At 36.5% G+C, this 20118-nt stretch overlaps 1 protein-coding gene across 3 annotated transcripts in view; it reads right to left on the bottom strand.

Annotated features, from left to right (window-relative positions):
• LOC105037890 (phospholipase D delta) overlaps nt 1–19912 on the bottom strand; it is a 39333-nt gene extending 19421 nt beyond the window's left edge. The window contains exons 1-8 of one of the 3 annotated variants that reach the window (XM_073262090.1): nt 19217–19912; nt 16842–18363; nt 16101–16217; nt 15160–15354; nt 8576–8839; nt 8427–8495; nt 8113–8260; nt 5262–5413 (exon numbers count right to left, since the gene is read on the bottom strand). In XM_073262090.1, the coding sequence (XP_073118191.1) occupies nt 5262–5413; nt 8113–8260; nt 8427–8495; nt 8576–8839; nt 15160–15354; nt 16101–16217; nt 16842–17831 (1935 nt within the window). In that variant the 5' untranslated portion in view covers nt 17832–18363; nt 19217–19912. The remainder of the gene's footprint in view (nt 1–5261; nt 5414–8112; nt 8261–8426; nt 8496–8575; nt 8840–15159; nt 15355–16100; nt 16218–16841; nt 18364–19216) is intronic. The other 2 variants (XM_073262118.1, XM_029262426.2) reach the window with 2 other exon arrangements.
• Nucleotides 19913–20118: the final 206 nt, after the last annotated feature.

Genomic DNA, 20118 nt, shown 5'->3' with positions numbered 1-20118 from the left:
TAAATAAAGCCTAATGCCTCCACTTTAAGAGATATCTCTCTCTACACTATACCTCTTATAGGGGCCCATGTGACAGACGGGAATACCCACCTTTTTAATTCTTTAGCCTTGTTCCCACTTTCTTTCACCCTCCCAATATACGAGAAGGAGAGTAAGCCAGAGGGAGGTACAAGAATCAGAAGGCTCTGCAGAGGAAGATTGTAGGAAGAGATCTTAGTTTAGATTTTTCTCTTCTTTTTATTTTAATTTTTGTTTTTAACTCCAAGCCCTGTTAATGGCTTAAGAGTTAATAATTTTTGTATCAGAAATTTTATTCCAACAATAAATTAGTTTTTTCCCTTCAATTTAATTTATGCAATTTTTAATTTCAACACTAGGATAGTTTAAATTCTTGCATTTATTTTTCTGCAATTTTAAATTCCCGCAATTAGCATGGTTTTATTTTATGTTTGCTTCAAATCAATTTATGTTTAGCTAAGCAATTTTCTTAGGGTTTGTGATGAAGCTAGACCATGATTAGAAGTCTTCTTCTTGAATTTTTTTTTCGAGCTTTTAATTTTTAGAGTTCTTCTCCCTTCATCTCTCTTACCAAGAGACTTGATGGCTATAGTTGGATTAGAATCCCTTCATGTCCATACTTGATTCGGTGCAAGAGGGATAATAGGTAGAAGGCTTACAAATCTTTTAAAATCCTTTCTTCTTCTTCTTTGTGAAAAACTTTGATAGATTATAGTTGGTTTGAGCCCCTTCATAGCTCATACTTAGATAACAAAGAGAAGTAGTTGAAAAAAAAAACTCTTAATTAGGATGAAAGCGAAATGTTTGATGGATCATAGTTGAGTTAAGTCTCTTCATAGTTTATGCTTGTTCATGCTTTACACCTTAATAAGAGACATCATAAAAGAAACCACAGAAAGGCTATCTAAATCATTGATCTAGTGGATCCAAAAGCCCTAGATCTTTTAACCTATTTATTTCTGTATTTAAGTATTTTATTGTTTTGATAGTTAGTAATCCAACGTAATCTATCCTTTTCGTCGTAAAGCTCACCTGAGTAAGAATTTGAATACCACTTAAAAGCATCCAATTCCTCGTGGGATCGATCCGTACTCGCCGAACTTGCTACATTGCACACCGTACACTTGCAATATAATTTAAGACGCATCAAGTTTTTTTGGTCACACGGGCCCCTACAAGAGGTATGGTGTAGAGAGAGATATCTCTTAAAGTGGAGACATTAGGCTTTATTTATAGGTGTTAGGAGAGGAAAAGTTTTTATATTTTTTCGATGTGGGACTAATGATGTGGACAAGGGCTGGAGATGGATGGATGAGATTGGAGGATCAAGGGAAGATAAGACAAAAAGTTGAGGCTCTAAAATGAATTCCAAAAAAAAAAGATTTCTTATTTTTTTTTCTTTTCTGCGTTTGCATCGATTGCTGATATTTTTTTCGTGTAAAGAAACCTTACCGCAAACCACTCCTTTCTTCTTCTGCCGCACGAAGCCCATATCCCAGCCACATATCCACATTCCATCCTTCCTTTTCTGCATGCTTGAGTCAACTTCGTGTGGGTCCCTGCATCCGCGTGCGTGTAGTGCATCTCAGCACCCAGTAGCCAGCTCTATGTGTCCGCACCCAGGCCCGCGTTGCCTCTTTTTCTCCGTGCATGGACCCATGCACTGTGTCCAGTGCCTCATAAAAAGGCCTCTCAGCCACTTAACAACCAGAACGTCCAAAAGAATTCAAACTCAAAAGCTGCGGGTCCCTCCTCTTTAATGCCAAAATTCATTCCCAAGAATATTTTCTTTTATATTATTGCCATATGCGTCCCTCTTTCTTTCCAAAAAGAAATAATTATTTCTTCTATTCCCACGTGTCCCTTAAGATTTCACTGTTCCCTTGTGAGCCGCGTGGGAAGCTTGGTGGACTGAGCGAGCGGTCTACCGGAGACCGGCAGCATATGGGTTGGTTCTGGGCTTAATTTCGAACCCATTTTAACTCTATTTTTTTTTTGTTCTGTTTGATCCCTTTAAGCCTGCGAATTGGGCTCTTCATGTTGGTGCACCTCTTTCCTACAAAATATATGAAGAAACATCAATTGTAAAAGAATAAAGATCATTTAATCTATAAATTAATGCTTCTTTGATCATATTTATGCACTTATCACTCGTATATTTGGTAGTACTTGCTTTGTGAGAGATGTTCATCCCCAGGTAACTAAATTGGATCCAAAGTCTCTAAAATGTGTCTTCCTTGGGTATTCTCAAGTTCAGAAAGGGTATAGGTATCTCTCCAACCCTTAATCGTTACTTTGTGTCTACAGATATTACATTCTTTGAGTCTACTCTATTTTTCTCTCCTTCCATTTATGAAAGTCAGGGGGAGGAAGATGATCTCTTGGTTTATACTGTCAAACACATGCCTAGTACTCAGAATCCTTAGATCCCTCTTGATCCATCTGTTCCAGCAACTATTCAACCTCCTATTGTTCATGTTTATTCTCGCAAGTTGGCAACTCCTGCTTCATGCCCTCCACCAACTTCTTCGTCGGAGGATCCAGTCACCACCAATGATCATGATTCTGACTTGACCTTCCCATTGCTCTTCGCAAAGGTAAATGTCATGTACTTACCCTATCTTCTCTTTTGTCTCTTATGATCATTTGTCTTCTTCTCGTTGTTTTATTACTTCCCTAAAATCTATTTCCATACCTAAAACTATTGTTGAGGCATTGTCACATCCTGGCAGGCGTGCTGCTATGGAAGAGGAAATGGTAGCTTTAGATGCTAATGTACTTGAGAACTGGTGCCTTTGCCCCCAGAGAAGAAAGCCATTGGTTGTTAATGGGTGTTTGCAGTAAGGGTCAATCCAGATGGTTTTGTGGCTCATTTAAAGGCTCATTTTGTAGCCAAAGGGTATGCTCAGACTTATGGGGTTGATTACTCTGACACCTCTCCTATGGCCAAAGTTACTTCTGTTGCTTGTTCATCTCTCTGGCAGCCACCTATGATTGGCCTCTATACCAATTAGATATCAAGAATGCCTTTCTTCATGGTGATCTACAGGAGGAGGTTTGTATGGAGCAAATAGTTTTATTGCTCAGGGAGTGTTGGGTAAAGTTTGCATGCCTGGAGATCTCTTTATAGCTTAAAACAGTCCTCGGACTTGGTTTGGGAGATTCAATGAGGTGGTATAGGAGTTTGGCATGCAAAAGAGTAAGTCTGATCATTCGGTGTTTTATAGGCATTCCGAGGTTGGCCTAATCTTACTAGTGGTTTATGTGGATGATATTATCATCACAGGTAGTGACTCTACAGGCATCTCATCGCTCAAATCCTTCCTCCAAACTCAATTTCAAACAAAAGACTTGGGTGTGTTAAAATATTTTTTGGGCATTGAAGTTACAAGATGTAAGAAAGGTATCTTCTTATCTCAGAGAAAGTATGTCCTTGACTTATTGGTAGAAATAGAAAATTAGGTGCTAAGCCTTGCAGTGAACCGATGACTCCTAATCTCCAACTTATAGCAGGGGATGGTGAGTTATTTGAAGATCTGAGATGTATAGGAGATTGGTTGGCAAGTTGAACTATTTTATAGTGACTCGTCCTGATATTGCATTCTTTATAAGTATAATAAGTCAGTTTATGTCATCTCCTAATATTGTCCATTGGGAAGCTTTGGGACAAATTTTATGTTGCTTGAAGGGAGCCCTTGAACGTGGTCTCTTGTATAATAATCATGGACATTCGAATATTGAATGCTTTTCAGATGCTGATTGGGCGAGTTCAAAGGTTGACAGGAGATCAACTATAGGATATTGTGTTTTTGTTGGAGGGAACTTGGTATCATGGAGGGGTAAGAAGCAGGGTGGTTTCTGTTCTAGTACTGAATCAGAATACGAGCTATGGCACAATCCATGTGTGAAGTAATGTGGATACATCAGTTAATCAGAATATCGAGCTATGGCACAATCCATGTGTGAAGTAATGTGGATACATTAATCAAATATAGCTATGAAATATGTAATGTGGATACATCAGTTATTAGATGAGGTTGGTCTTAAGACTTCACTACCTGCTAAGTTATGGTGTGATAATCAAGTTGCTCTTCATATTGCTTCTAATCCTGTGTTTCACGAACGAACTAAATATATTGAGATTGACTGTCACTTCGTTCATGAAAAGATTCAAGAGAAGATTATCTCAACAGGCACGTCAAGACTGGAGAATAGTTGGAGATATCTTCACAAAAGCTCTAAATGGAGCTCGGATTGACTACATTTGTAATAAGTTGGGCATGATTAACATCTATGCTCCAACTTGAGGGGGAGTGTTATGGCAAGTCAACTGTAAATATTGTATTCCTAAATTAGCTTGATTATATATTTCTTATCAGTCTTGATATTGTATTCCTAAATCAGCCTGATTATATATTTCTTATCAGCCTTGATTTCTTGATGTAAATATCCATATAAATATGCCCTGTAAATCAGCCTGGTTGTAAATTATATATTTTATATTTGTATTTTACCTCTTCTATAAATAAATGGCCCGAAAACTGAATTGAGTAAGACAACTTCAGAATTCTCTTTATGCTTGTGACATTAACAAGGCTAACCTTATTTTGTAGGCTAAGATTTTGTCATCCATCACGTACATTAATTTACTAACTAGAATATGCCTCGTGACAATTTCTAAAAAACAGTGCAATCAGAAAAGAAATGTTTCTAACTTTCTCATTTTGTTTAGTATCAGTTTCCATACTTTGAAGAAGTGCAAGACATAGACTATGATTTTCAAATCATTTTGCTAAATCAAAGACTAAAACAAAGAAAATCAGCCAAGAATCTAAAATTTGACCATGAACTCCTGGCAAATACTGGAACTCTACAAGATTAGTTCTTAAGAAACTTTCCTTTTGGAGGCTATTCATGGGAGTACGGGATGATGGTGTTCATGGAGCCTAAAATGCAAGGTCTTTTGTTTCACCCATCATTGGAGAGACATTGGAAAAGATGTGGAAAATCTTCTCTTGCTCTTACATGCAGGTTAAAGCTACAACAAAATGTCATAACTCTACTTATAGAGACGTTTTAAGCTTGCAAACCTCAATATAGTTAGAGGTTCCCAAGAAAGATATGATGTCCGTATCTCTATGTATTGCATTTTTATTTCATGTTTTAATCTAAATTTCAACCACTTCGTTTCATAAAGAGAATCATGACGTCAAAAAAAAAAATTACAATAAGAATAATTTAACCTGCCAAAAGAGGATTTCCTGCATGGCTGCAGCAGTTGGAATTCCCTCAGGCCACATGGGTATTACAATATACACTGAAAATCGTTCTCTTGCCTTGATCTTGCTCACAATCTTCAAAGCCAATTCCATGGGTATCAAGTTATCTGCACCTGCTTCAGACAAATGGAAACAACATATAAACTTCCACAATGTCCAATTAAAAAGATAAGGACTGCATGTTTGGATTGGCATATCTAAATAATATTTGTGGAAAAGAGATCCAATATTGTATTAAGAAGGAGGTAGATTACATAAGACTGAAACCTAATAAAGGGTTTAGCAATTTTAATTTTTAAGTGTAGTCATGTTAAAATCTGCAACATATACAGGCTAGTTGCTGGCGTAAAATTGGTAAATCAGGAAAGTGATAATAAAATTTTAGAAAAGGAATCGCAAATTAATTATTTTTATAAAATAACCAAAAATAAATATGGAGGGTATATACATAAATACATAAAGTTGGTATAAGTATGCAACAATATGTGAAAAATCATAGAACAGAACAACAAAAGGAATTTTGTGAAAGAAAAGTTATAATATGCTTCACCATTGGCAATGTCAAAAACACATATAAGTTGCATATTGAGCATACCATCAGGCACTTGCTCAAATGATATCACCTCAAGTTGGAGTTGGACCACCATGAATGAGGTAGGTATAGCTGAAAAGGTGGGGCATAGGCCCCCTCCTCCCCACCCTAATCTCAAAAAAGAGAAAAAAAATTGCATATTGAACATTGTAACTAAATATGGATTTTGTGCAATTAATGAGTTAACAAATGGTTACTTTCGTGTATGCATTATCAAATGATGTTGCAAGTAAAGGTACTTGACAAAGCTTAGATGAAATTGTTTCTATTATGTGCTTTCACATTTATGGATAAGAATCTCATGTTGAACATAAGATCTGAAGGAAAGGACCAAAGATTTTGTATAACATATGAAATTTTGGTTGCTAATAGGGAGGACTGCTCCTCCATTTCTCACAAATGATGCAATAATAGCCACAAATCATATCAGGCACCACAGAATATGGAAGAAAATTAAAAAAGAAAAATCCAGGATCCAGGTTTTCAAATTTGTTACAGATAATTATGTAACTTTATGAATCTATTTATTTATGGTTTAATGAGTATCAAGGAAGAAAGCTGTGCGCAAATGATATATTAGGTTCATTGAGGACATCTATGTGGAAGTAGTGACAAGTGTTAGTAATTGTGGTGAGGCAAGTGAACAGTAAGGATCATTACTGAGATTATGTTTAGTATGTACAGTGATCCATATTATTTGCAGATATGCAGAATAAATGATGTGAAGAGGAGAAGCTTAAAGCTAAACTGAAATTATGGAGGAACAAAAGAGGACAAGGTCAAAAAAAACCAATAGACTGAAAGAGAATATGCAGTTGCAGTTTTCATGGGATCAGAAAAGAAAATGAGACTGCAACAGAAGTTGATGAACATAATATCACGCACTGTTGCTTCTGTTTCTTTACTCTATTTTATGAAAGAATGAAGAGACTAATGAGCGTGATTATACGTCTAGGGTGTTGTATGACAGTGTAATGTTTGGCAACTTTAGAAAAAAAACATGTAGAATGATGGTAAGGCCCATGATATCATATCATTCAAAACTGCAGGCAACAAAAAAAAACATCCAGGAAAAGCCAAACATATTAGACAAAGGAATTTTGAGATGAATGTGTGCAAAATTTCATGTGAATAGAGTGAGTGATGTGCAGATGAGGGATCACATGAGGGTTCCATCAATTGAGGACAAAATGACAGATTTTAGATTAAAAACAACATGTCTACATACAACATGGATCTGAGGAACTTCCAATAGGATAGGTGCTCAAAATTTGTGTTGAAAGTTCAAGAAAGAGGGGAGGAAGACCCAAGGTAAAAAAGAAGGAAGTAATGGGAAATCATTCAGAAAAATTTCAGTTCAGATAATTGGCAAACAAAATAGTTGGGCAAGGCTTAGTGGTATAACTATGGTAACTATTTGCAACTTAAAAAAAAAATGTTTCAAGTGTAAGGAACATTTCAACATATTTGATCAGGCTTTGCATTTAAATGCCACGATGTGTAATGATTAAGTCAGACAGTATTAATATTTGTCTGAGGCACAGCAAAGGTATAAGAAAGTTCAAATATATTTAGGTCTGCTAAAATCTTCTGGTAGGAATGAACATATTGGAGCAACATGCCTCCAAAGTTTGGCCAAGTCTGACATGTATGATTGCTTTCATATATAAACTCCTAAGCTCTCAAACATACAGTATAAAGCATTCAAGAGATTAGTTTGACTACCATTTTACATTTAATCTTTTATGCTGTTAGTGCTTTATATCTGTTTTTTGTACACAATTATTCATGGGCCAGATTAAACATATAAGTTACCATCAAAACCAAGGATCAGGCATAAAATTTAAGTCAAGAGGAATGGAAGTCAAAGGGGTGGACCTCGATTTCCACTAGTTAAAGTTGCCAATGGCATCTAACACATTAAGTGTTTGCTGAAAATTAACAAGACCACAGCTATTCTTGCTGATAGAATAATAGTTGGAAATATGTAGAACAGACTAATTTGAGTGCAAAAAATATTTGCATGAGGAAGAAGTTCCAGAATTTTGAAAATATTTCTAATAGATAATGTGTAGGTCATCCACAAATCTATACAAGAAGCTACCAGCAATAAACTGCATCAAAGGATTTTGGTGCAAATACCAATAGAAAAGTAAGTCTAAGATGTGCCACTCTAATATGCAGAACAAATTGAAAAAGATATTCTAACTAGAATGTGCATACCTGCATTTTTGTATGATGGCCAACAGTAAGAAGATCCAATAAAATACTGATTTTCTACATATATAAAATGCTGTGCTGATCTTATTGCTTTTACATATGCACTATGTATGCTCTTGTCTATTTTCAAATTCTTCGCACAGACAAGGTTCTGCAAAATAAAAGAATATCTTAGCACAACATAACTGCAACACCACCACCAAACAGTTATAAATACATGCAGTTAATATATGACTTCTGACAAGCTGCTAGATTTAACAATTTATATGTAATAGAAGCCTTTGCATAAGAAAAATCACAGAGTTCTTCATCTTAACCTTTGACTCTGCCTCTTGAACAAGTTTCGGGAAACCTCTGACTGATCCTGAATCAATTGACCGAAAGATCTATCAAGCAGGAGTAATGTAGATGTCAGACCAAAATCTTAGACCCGCATATGGCACGGTAAAGTTGTATTGTAGCTGACCTGCACATGCCAGTTTTCTGGGTTCTGTTCATCCGAAACATTTGTGTTAGACTTGTCAGAGAAGGGTGTAATAATCCATGAAATCCTGTCAATCTTTATCAAGGCATCATCATGCCAATGCGTGACTTTGCTAAATCTGAAATCTCGCCATTTTGTAGCTTTTCTCCATCTTTGTTCAAAATTTGTTAGTATATCATGTGCAGCAGGACCCTCAATTTTGCAATGTAAATCATGCCATGGTTGTCTTGGGCCATAGCTGTTAACCTGTATATGTAATCAGACGAGAAAAATTTTAACATAGTATAAGAAACATTAAAAATAATATCAGGTGAAAGCGAAGCTACAGAACTCCATGAAAAAATGTATAGCCTCCATAGAAAAATGAAATACAACTATACAAGATTTGGTTTTTCACTTATTCTCAATTTACATTGTTTTAAATTAAAAAAAGAAAATCTCATAACCTGAATAAAAACTGATATGCTGTAAGGGTATCACTGAAACAGCACATCCATTAAAGCTTGAAAAGTAAGAATTACTTACTTCACCGAAACAAGCCATTGCAATTATAATCATCAAGCCCTCTTCCGACTATTTGCACAAGCTCTGTTGTTTTTACTTGCCATTAAATCCTACTGAGCATTTTCTAAATGTTATCCTAAACTTTCCATGTCTGTATGGTGGTTTCCATCCGTAGGCTTTTAGGCCTTCTCCCCTCTTCCTACATCTTTTTACAAAGATTAAAGTACCTCTTGTCACACCCCAAATCTGAGATATAACACAGCCATGCTACCTTCAGATGATGCCTATGATAACACGAAGCCAATCCAAAATGTATAAAAATTCAGCTCATACAGAATATAATAATAATGGTCTAAAGTCTTTCATCAATTAAATAAGAATCAACTTGCTAGTACAATATAAACAAAAATTCTGCTATAAAAGCCTCTGAGTACAAACTCCAAGTATGGACCTTTCTTCATTCCTAGTGGTTCTATTCATTTGAAAAAAAAAAATAAAAGAAGATATGAGCCAAGGTTTTAAATCTCGTGGGATGAAGGTGTCCCGATTTTTCTATGGAATAGGATGCCCTATTGTCCCATTTTGTCTTGACAACAGTTTTGGTCATGCATCCCGATAGATATCTTCTGTCTTTCTCCCCTTGTTCTTTCCTTTCTTCCTTGCCTTTTTTCTTTTTTTTGCTTTCTTCCTTCTTTTCTTTATTTTCCTCTATCTTCGTTTCTTTTCTTTCTTTTTTCTTTCCTTTTCTTCTCCCTTCCTTTATTTTTTCATTTTTCTTCTTCTTTCGTTTCATTTTTTCCGTTTCTTCATCTTTCCTTCTTTCCTCCTTCTCTCTCTATGTGGATGAATTTCAGAGTCCCAAATCCGTCCTGGTCCATTTTCTCATAGGAACAGGACGGGACAGCTGGGATGCCCTTTGTCCTAGTGGGACTTGATATGAGCTGCACAGCTTAATAAGTAATTAAACTGTATACTATTTTACCAGATCAAGCATAAGTTTTTATATGAATTAACGTATCATTTGGAGAAAATAACTTTCATAGGAAAATAGAATATTTTATAATAGCAATATATAAAATAAATCATAAGTTGAATCATGCATGCATAAATCAAGAATTTTTCATAAATATGGTTCCAAGTGTATAACATAAATAAAGTGATAAATCATAAGTCATTTAGCCAATTCATAATGCAAAACATTGCTCACAGACATTCAATGCTATGGTTACTTTATACCCGCCATAGGACCATCATCATAGTCAATAAAGTATCATAATTTGTATTTGTTACAACTTGATACCCATTAGTAGAGGGCCATTTTCATTGGATGTTAGCTCTAACGTGTTGATTGACCCTACTTCAATGAGACTGTCATAGCTATCTGAAAGCCTTTAAAATGTTTAGATTTTTCTCAAAATATACATATATAGTAGGTACAAAAATACTATATAGCATGACAAAGATAGCATTTCATAAATGAATTATTTTCATTAAAACATTCATGGAACAACCTTTCATAATAAAGCATAAATTTTGTAATACACATGCTGGCTCTTTTATTTTAAGAAATATACAGAATCATTCTTGTCATGATCAAATAACAGTAGTTAAAGCGTTCGGATTACTGGCAAGTTCAAAAATCAGTGAGTGCAAAGATTACTTACAAGCTTGAAAACTAATGAGTATAAGGATTACTTAGATTACTTATCTCCTTTCATCAGAAACCATAAAATTCAACTATGCAAATGTGCTTAACCTATTCAATACCATGCAAAGCCCAATTAATTCATATTCAATAAGTTTATAGTAAATTTCAAGCGAGAGAAAAAGGGATAGTTGGCCGAGTGATGACGTTCAGTGGCTTTGGTTGGATCAGGTCCAAACAATTTAATTGATGAAAAATGAAGCAGGAACTAGATCAAGACTAAGATTATTTGATACGGATCATCAATGTTTCTTTTTAAGGATACTCAATGAGAGCCTCGGTGATGGGTCCAACATGTCATCTGGGTATCAGAGTAGTTCAGGGCCTCTTTAATAGGGTCAACTTGGGTCCATAAGAAAGAGAGATAAGACTTTGCATCGAGATCCATGGGACTGCTTAGAGAGAGAATGAAGAGAGAAGAGAGGTGCTTTGCCACCTCTCCTAAAAGAAGGAGAGATTGGGGTTCCGAGAGAGAGGGCTATGGGTATGGTTGGTGGCTGGAGGCGCTGAACAGCTGGCGGTGGAAGCCGACCGACAAGAAAATAAGGAAAAAAGGGCTGTACAAATAGAGAAATAAAATCTTCTTCATTTTGGGCATTGGTTGTTCACTAGTGGCCATGGCTTCATTGGGTAGTCCCCAAAAGACCTATTGGGGGCTTGGCCGAGGGCTTATCAATAGAAAATAGTGGCAGACTGGCAGCAATGGCCAGAAAAGGGAAAGAATTCAGCCAAAAATAAGGGCAAAATAGGGAAGGGTTCTTAGGTCAGTTTTTAGTGATTCCTCATTAAAATCCAGCCTATGGTGGTTCAATGGAGAAGAGGGAAGACTAAGGAATAAATAGAGGAGGATTGGGGCTTCATATCAATCTATAGTGAGGTTTCCAGGCCAGCATAGTGAGGGTCTCCCTAAAAAAAAAGAGAAGAGAGAGATGCTGGCAGCGATGTTCAATGGTGGTTCAACAGTAAGCTTGAAGGGGGCATGACATCTTTTAAATAGAGGCAGAGGCTAAGGTTTTGCTGCCTTCGGTGGCTGCCCCAAGTCCAACTTCCACCAAAAGTCATTGAGGAAGGAGACTTCCATCGAGAGTGCTCTTCAGCAAGGCACATAAAGGGCACATGCCTGGTTGACAATTTTTTTTTTTTTGTTGGGTACTTGGGCTGTCTTAGAGATGGGTTGGTCCAGTGGATCAGGCCATCACACCTCCCCTCTCCAGAGAACCCTAAGATTTTTAATAAAAGCCTGTATCAATTCTCATTCTTCACTTTACCCTTCTTAGTTGCATTACACATTTATGTTACAGTTCTCAACATTCTCATTTTTGGTACTAATTCGTTTTCTTGGACCTTGCTTATTGTCCAACATTCTAAAATGTTATAATGGACCTTATTGCTAATGTACCACTTTTTCCTCAACTCACCAATGTAAAATGCATCAATCACATAATATACTATTGGCATTCCTCCACTACATCCCTCTAGCTCTAGTTGTATGACATATAGCTTCGTATCTCTCTTTTTTCTTCCATATAGCAGATCATAACAAATGAAACTAAAAACTCAATAGTATCTCACCATCAATTGCATGATGTTTAATTTCTAGGTATTTTTTGTGGTGTAAATCATGATCAATACTATGCATCTTTGATACCTATTACTAATTTTGGAGTCCAAAAGAGTGATCCCTCTTGTACAAGATAGGAGGAAGCTTGCAGATATCAGGGTGAGGGTAAAGTTAGAACCTAGGTCAGTGGTATCCAACACCTAGTGATCTTAACAACTGAGTTGGTTGGCACTTTCTATGGTAAGGGTTGCAGATGCTATTTATGGACTTGATTGAAGAACTTAATATTGATAAAATCTTCCACATTTCAAATGGCATGAACACCTTACCAAAGCTGAGGTTGAAATTTTAGTAGATATATAATGTTATGCAGAAATATAGAAAGGTTTCCACTTCTTATCTTATTTAATTGCAGAAATGCCAATACAAGGCATAACCCAAAAGGGTAAGGAGCTCACATGAACCTTTTGATATGTTACTCTTAACAATACAAAGCCTCACCAATGTGCCCTAAGGCAATGTAAGAGATAAACAAGCCTCTTAGGACAACAACCTCAATATCACCACAATTCTAAGTGATAGAATTTTGTCAAGTGTATCAAGTTGCTAAGGCTAAGTAAAAACTTGGAAAGCAAAGTATATTTTCAAAAAAAAAAAAGAAATGTAAAGCAAAGTATAAAACCAATATTAAAGTGTAGCAGGAATTTCTGCAAATTGACTCATTGGGAATGGTATCATAGGAAGTAGGAACAAAATGTCTGATTGCAGTCAATTGAAATAGGCTTACAATTCTTCCATTCCCTTGACTCCTTATATCTTCAAATCCTTATATATTCAACCAATATATTCTAGGACTCCTATCCTCTTGCTTAAATGCTCAAAAAATTCCAAGTGACTCTTTAATGTGTCATACACTTGATAAGCAAGCCATATTACAAACTAAGAAAGATTCATTGTTCAATTTGTGCAATGGTTCACTATAGCGGTTGCCATGTTAGTGAACTTGGCAATTGTTTATTCAGACATAAGGGATCTTAAGCAGACAATGATTGGATCGAATTGTTATCTTAGGCCTCCATGACCTGACTTCTAGAATAAGAAAATCATATGTTGTCTGAAATAAAATATAAGGCTCCCCATAATGGAGAATGGAATAGGAATTCAAATGCATTATTACGTGAGTATGCATATGCATGCCAGTTAGTGAACATGCAAAAGGGTGTGGGATAGGGGAGATAGGGCTAATATTTTCAAAATAATAATAAGAAAGAACATGGTCCACTGCAGTTGCTAGAACTGCAGTTGCTGGAAAGAACCTAGCAGAAGGCATTTCCGTAAGGTGCATCAAGAATATGAGTATCACTCATCAAAATATTCTCTTCAGAAAACAATAATGTACTTCATGTTAGCTGGCTTATAGAGGCTATAGACACACTTGAGAACTTCATAAGGTTCGAGTAGGATAAATCATGCATGAAAAACAACTGGAGTGGCACCATAACAGAATCCAACAAGCTCATGATTGAAGCTGCAACATGTGCATTATAATTTAATGCAACATTGGAAAGCATTATATTGTATGACAAAAACTCCCATTACTAGTAGCATAACACTTTACATATCATCACCTTTGTGGAATGTAAATTTACATTTTAAGTTCAAATGTAGCAGGGATAGCTCAACATGGTGGAAATGCATGAATGTTGGACATAAAAATTAGTTTTAAATGAGCAGAAAAGACATCAAGGGTGAAGTCTTGGGCATTGAAAAGTTATAATATTTAGGTCGTAAGATTTGCAAGGGATACTGCAGCTACATACTATTGTAGGTAAAACGAATCTGCATGTACCATGCATCACAAAACCGCCCTTGATCCTGGGGTTCCATCTGCACTCATGTGGGACCCACATAGAGCGAGGGAGCTATGAGATTCAAGTTGCATAGAGGTAGTTTCAGACATCTGCATGCAGCTTTAGCAAAGTTCAAGAATTATACATGTACTTATTTGACAACATAAACATAGCTTCTCTTGTGCATGTGCGAAGTAACCACACCATCTTTAAAGCTACATTGTGCATTATTTTCTCAACATGAACTAACTATAATTTAAGATGCATGCAGTGATAGACATTATAAGAATGAAAAAAGAGGATGATAATAGCAAAGAATAGGAAAGGTTGGCTGTCATTTTATTTTGGTGCTATCGTATATTTGCTTTCACTGAGTCAGAAATTTCACTTTATAATGATATTGCTCCATGAAGTAATGGATACAATGAAAAATATACCCTTATAATTAAAAGGTTAAGACAAACAAAGGTTGGAAGCTAGTTCATAGGATAGGAATCAGGGTTCATAAAGCAAAGCTATAATAACAATAGCTCAGCAAAAAACTTGAGAATTTGTTGTTCTTTTACTGCATGTCATGCATAACAAAAGTTCCTTCCTGCAAGGATCATTTTACCTGTCATCATAAAAGTGAGGTTCAAGAAACTGCATTAGTTGAGTTCTCAAATTACCCTTAGAAAAAAAATCAGACTCAAAGAAGTTACACATTTTCTATCAAAAAAATACAAAAAATTACATATGGAAATTAGAGAAATATCCAATTCCATGTCAGTTTACATGCATGTATTGCTCTGATTATAGAAAGCGATCTCATGATATCACCTAGAATGAAAACAAAAGTTTGGTTCTTTATCAACATCAGGTTTTATAAAGATTACAAATCAGCATTACATTGTACATAAATTCATAGAATTTTCAAGGGTTGGTTAAAATTGAAATACATACTTACTGGAAATGTAGGATTATGAAAATCTTTCACAAAAACACTATCAAGATTTTGGAAAAGCCGGTGTTCTGGTGTGTCATATCTACCATCGCATAAATCCAGACCACCAATGAAAGCAGTTATTTTTCGATTATTTCCAAGAGCTTGAGTGTCAACAATAACGCACTTTTGATGATGGGTAAATAAAGTTCCTACAACCTGAAACAAAAAGATCGTATCAGTGGCAGCAACAGATCACTTCTCAAGTCTTTAATAAAGGAAAGCTTTGTTTTATTCATTATCAACTTGATATATAGTATATACTAACCTTCACAATGTAAAGATACATTTTAGTACAAGATAAATGACATGAACACATAACAAACATATATACATATATTAAGTGTATATATATGTCTGAATGCCAGTTTGTTTGTATGTGTCTGTGTCCACACAGGCGCACACATAAATTATAAATGTACATATTATGCATATATATACATACACACATATAGATATATGCTTGCTTAATGCATGGTCAAGAAACAACCAAATTAAATAGATTTTTAGGTCCTTATGATATTCTTTACATCGTAAATAATGATTAACGTAGTGGATTTTCAATTTGGAGGTCCATTATTAACTTTCATGAGGAAGCATTAGAACCCATTGCTATCTAAATGTATATGTATATGTATGTACATATACAATTATATTTTAAAATTTTTAGCAATTTTCTGCTCCATATTTTCTGTGTTAGATATTTCTTTCAATATGCCATATAAAAATTTTAGCAAGATGCTAATTGTTAGAAGATGCATGTAGAAATGATAATAAAGAGAGAACAAAGCACCTCTATTTGACAATAATAGCACTTGATCAGGCTAGCACGCATATGACATGTATACCACTGAAAACTACTCATTAGTTCATATCATATTCAGTTAGAAAGATATCGGACTCACCTGTTGCTTGAAAATGCTAAGTTTGTTGCTGGCGTAACGAGGAGCCAGCACACAATGAACACTTGAGTGCTTAAAAAATTTCCGGGTTTCTTCATCATGTGTGTGCATGACACCATCCTGCATTCAGCCTAAGCTTTAGTCAATCACGCCACTTTTCATTTGGATGAAGCCAGAAAGCTAAAACACATAAAAAGCAACAACTTGTCCAAAAATAGACAGCTGTAAGCTCAAAAGAAACAATTTGCATGTCTAACAATATCTAGAAAATGAGAAATGATAAGAATCATCGAAAAAAGAAAAAAGCACAGGTAAAAAATGCATTTAAATTCTTATATCATGACAGCAATCTCATTAGCATTGATACAAGTTATAACTTGTGAAAATTAAAATGAAAACAGAGACTAAATGATTAAAAATTTCTTCCATTGCAATCCAATTATCCAAAGCAAATCAACAGGTTAAAAGATGAGGGTCTTTCTTTTGTAAAATTGTGAACAATGTTGACCAGGACGGATTGGTTATTATGATTCTTCCAATCCGACATATAAATAAGCTTTTTTTCTGAGAAAGAACTTGAAAAGGAAGGACATGCGGAGCAACAAAGTATCCGATTTGACATGAAATTTGTCTCCATGCCATCTCTTTCTATATGGGACTTATGTTCGTGTGATCACTGGCAACAATAATCAATTATCAAACAAAAATCTCATGTAATAATCCATGAAATGAAATGGTAAATACCGTTTTCAAGTAGAATTTGTCATGTGAGGTTTTATCATCCCAAATCAACATGACGACACGAACTCCTTCTTGTGTCTTGTACTTCAACAGCTCCCCAAGAGATAGTTCCCCTCCATTGGGCAATGGCCTTGTTGGCTCCCTCACAAGCTTCACTGAGTGATAGATTGACCAGCCGACGATATAGATGAGGTGATGAGCTTCCAAAATTGCATGACAAATGTCTTCCCAACATTTGTTATGCTCATAAGTCTTTCCCCCATCTAGTGGGATAGTGGGCAGCATGTTGTCAGGAACATGAGCATCTTGATAAAGGGTAATATTCCCTCCTGTACGAAGGGGAAAGTATGCATTAGGCACACCCAAGTATTCTGGACCAGCTCCTACTCCATCTTTATATAAAGGGTTGTCTTCCATAGGCCTAAACTGCAAAGACAAGTGCAGTTCGGGATAAGGTTTCATAGGATTTCCATATGGACCGACTACCGGGAACCAACCACTTACTGTAACACCAGGCAGAATTTTGTCTACAGGTATTGCAGCCACCCCTATCAGTTGTGCTCCAAAAACATCATTATCCTTAACTTGAAACTCAATTTTGGAAACTGGGTGAGCAACAGGAACACAGAAGTGTTCATCCCATTTCGGATCTTCACTGTTTGGAATTACTCGAGTTTGCGCTATTGTTGCTCCAGCAACACAAACAGAAACATAGGGATCACTGGTTATAATCTTGTGCATACTTTTATGCCTATCTTTGTGCTTATCTTTGAGCTTATCTTTGTGCTTATCTGCTTTCCCGCAGGGTGTTGTGCAAGTTCCATAGACAGTGAAACATTTTATCATCCTGTCTGAAAATACATCCATATTTGGAAGTGATCTGGCTTCCAAGATCCATATGTCCAAGTCACCATGCAAGAACATGACACCGTCAACATCAGTCGGCGACCTTTTTCCCATACTATCTGAGTGTCGAACTGATCCACTGTACATTAACAAGGGGTAAAACCATATACTCCTTTCGTCAAAAAAGCCGATTGGCAAGAAGTAGAAGTAAAGTTACCCCGTCTTTCATACCTTTCAATCCTGAGGCTTAAAGACGACAACTTGATTTACTTGCTGTAGTTTAGCAGAGAGATAACAATGCCCATGCAAATCAGATTGTAAAACTTAGGAATGTGAGTGCAGATGCTCTTTACAAATTTCCTCTTCTTTTGATTTCCTTTTTCAACTTTGTATGTTAAAACATAACAGAGCTGGCCGCCTCCTTCTTAGATCAGTCCAAAATATACCACCAAGCATCCTCCATAGAAGTCCAAGATATTGCAATCAATCAGTTCGAAGATAGCAATTACCTCAATAGACAGTTCACTGAGTCAAGCTAATCTCTCAAGAAGCCAACTTTTAGAGATAAATATCTCTAAACTCAAACTTTAGCAAATACTGTGTTAAACCAGAATGGGAAATCTAAGCAACAATCTCCAACTTTGCACAACCAGCACTCCCGACACCGGCAGCTGAAAGCCTGAAACAAGATAAACAACAGAGTGAAAGACATGTAAACTAGATGTCCTCAAGATTGGTGTACATGAAAAGACATACAAAATTTAGAAGGATAAAATTTCTAACCAAGTGACAAGAAAAGGGGAAAAAAATAAAAAACAGTCTCTAAGAAGCTAAGAATGCATCATAATCAACCAAAAGCAGCCGTCCAACACCACCATATATCATCAATAAACAGATAAATCGCTTGAGGCAAAGATAAAATGATGAGAGCAGTGTGAATAACTCTAGACATATGCTGATGCATCAAAATGAAATACATAGACAGAAACACAAACAGTTAGGTACAAGACGCACAAGAACATAGCGGATTTGCGAACAATTTATAGCTCAAGAAGGCGAAAGATCTTAGAATAATGCCAAACCGTGTCCTTAAACCATAGAAATTATTAAATGAACAGCACAAAGATGATCTTATTCATCCATGGCATCCCAACTAGATTCATAAGCTCAAACCCAGATAAAAGAAAAGTGCCTTTCAGAGCTAAGGGGGGAAATTGCTTCAAGATCCCATAACATTCCTAAATGCCAAATTATTTAAAGAGAACAAGAATAGATCCCACAAACAGAAAAAAAGGTGCTTTTATTGCATCGGCTATCCTTTTTTACCCACACAAAAATAAATCCATGCAGCGGCAACCGCAATATGAAATACGGATGAATCGAAGCAGCCCGTGGCTCAATCGAGCATCGCCCCAAATCATAATTGATCCAATTCTAAATGGACCAAAAAAAAAGTTATTTTGTAATAAAAACTAAGATTACACCCAAAAAGAATTTTTTTTTTTAGGGGAAAAGGGATTGAGACGGGGTACCTGAGGAATCGATGGAGGAGCTGGCCGAGCAAAGGATAGAGGAGTGAAAACGGAAGAGGAGAGACAGGATGGCAGATTAGAGTTTCCAAAAAAAGAGAGAAGAAGGTTTGGGAGGCTCAGACCTACCCGTGAGGCTGGAGGGACGAGAAGACCGTTGCATTGCCCACGAGGAAGGAGGGTCAAAGCGGTTGGTTCGCCGATTTAAATGGCGGGAAACGTTTATTGGCCAAAACCGTGTTGAGTCGCTTGCGCGCGGGAAGCTAATGATCAGTTGCGGTTCGATGATGTGCTTCTTTTTCGATCGCATCAGCCGACGTGCTTGTCTCGTGCCTTAGGAATGCATGGTCGTGCATTAAAAGATTATTAGAAAGTTTTTCTTGGCTTTTTTTTTTTTTTCCTTCCATTTTGTTTTTAAGAGGTCTCTCTATTTTAGTTCAAGTATACAAATCAGAGAGAGCATGGGCTTTAGAGAGAGAAGCCCCGGCGACGCTAGCGAAAAAAACCAGTGCATCCTCTCCAACCTCTCACAACCCAAACCTCCATACAACCGCCTTCTCCAGTGCTCCTCCTCCAATCTCTCACATCCACAAACAAATGTAGATTCTACAGGGTACTCTCTACTCGTCCACAGCAAAAAAACAAAAGTTCCTCCTCGGATTGATCGTTTCGTCAAGACCCCACCTCCAAAAATCGATGTCTGGTGCTTTGTGAGGGCTATAAATCGCCAGCGCATACGTCACGGATATTTTGGCCCTGCTCCACTTCGACGGTCTTCTAAGGTCCGTCCCCAAGCTACAACCTGGCATCCTTCGGACAGGAAAGGACGACGTCATTTTCTCCGCCATCATCTTCATACTTGTCATGGAAAGTCAGTCCGGACGCCGATCGCAGCTGCCAGGAAA

Source organism: Elaeis guineensis, chromosome 1 (genome assembly GCF_000442705.2).
Source record: "Elaeis guineensis isolate ETL-2024a chromosome 1, EG11, whole genome shotgun sequence".
NCBI classification, from domain to species: Eukaryota; Viridiplantae; Streptophyta; class Magnoliopsida; order Arecales; family Arecaceae; genus Elaeis; species Elaeis guineensis.
The sequence above is the reverse complement of the archived record's forward strand: the minus strand, read 5'-3'. Positions and strand labels throughout refer to the sequence as shown.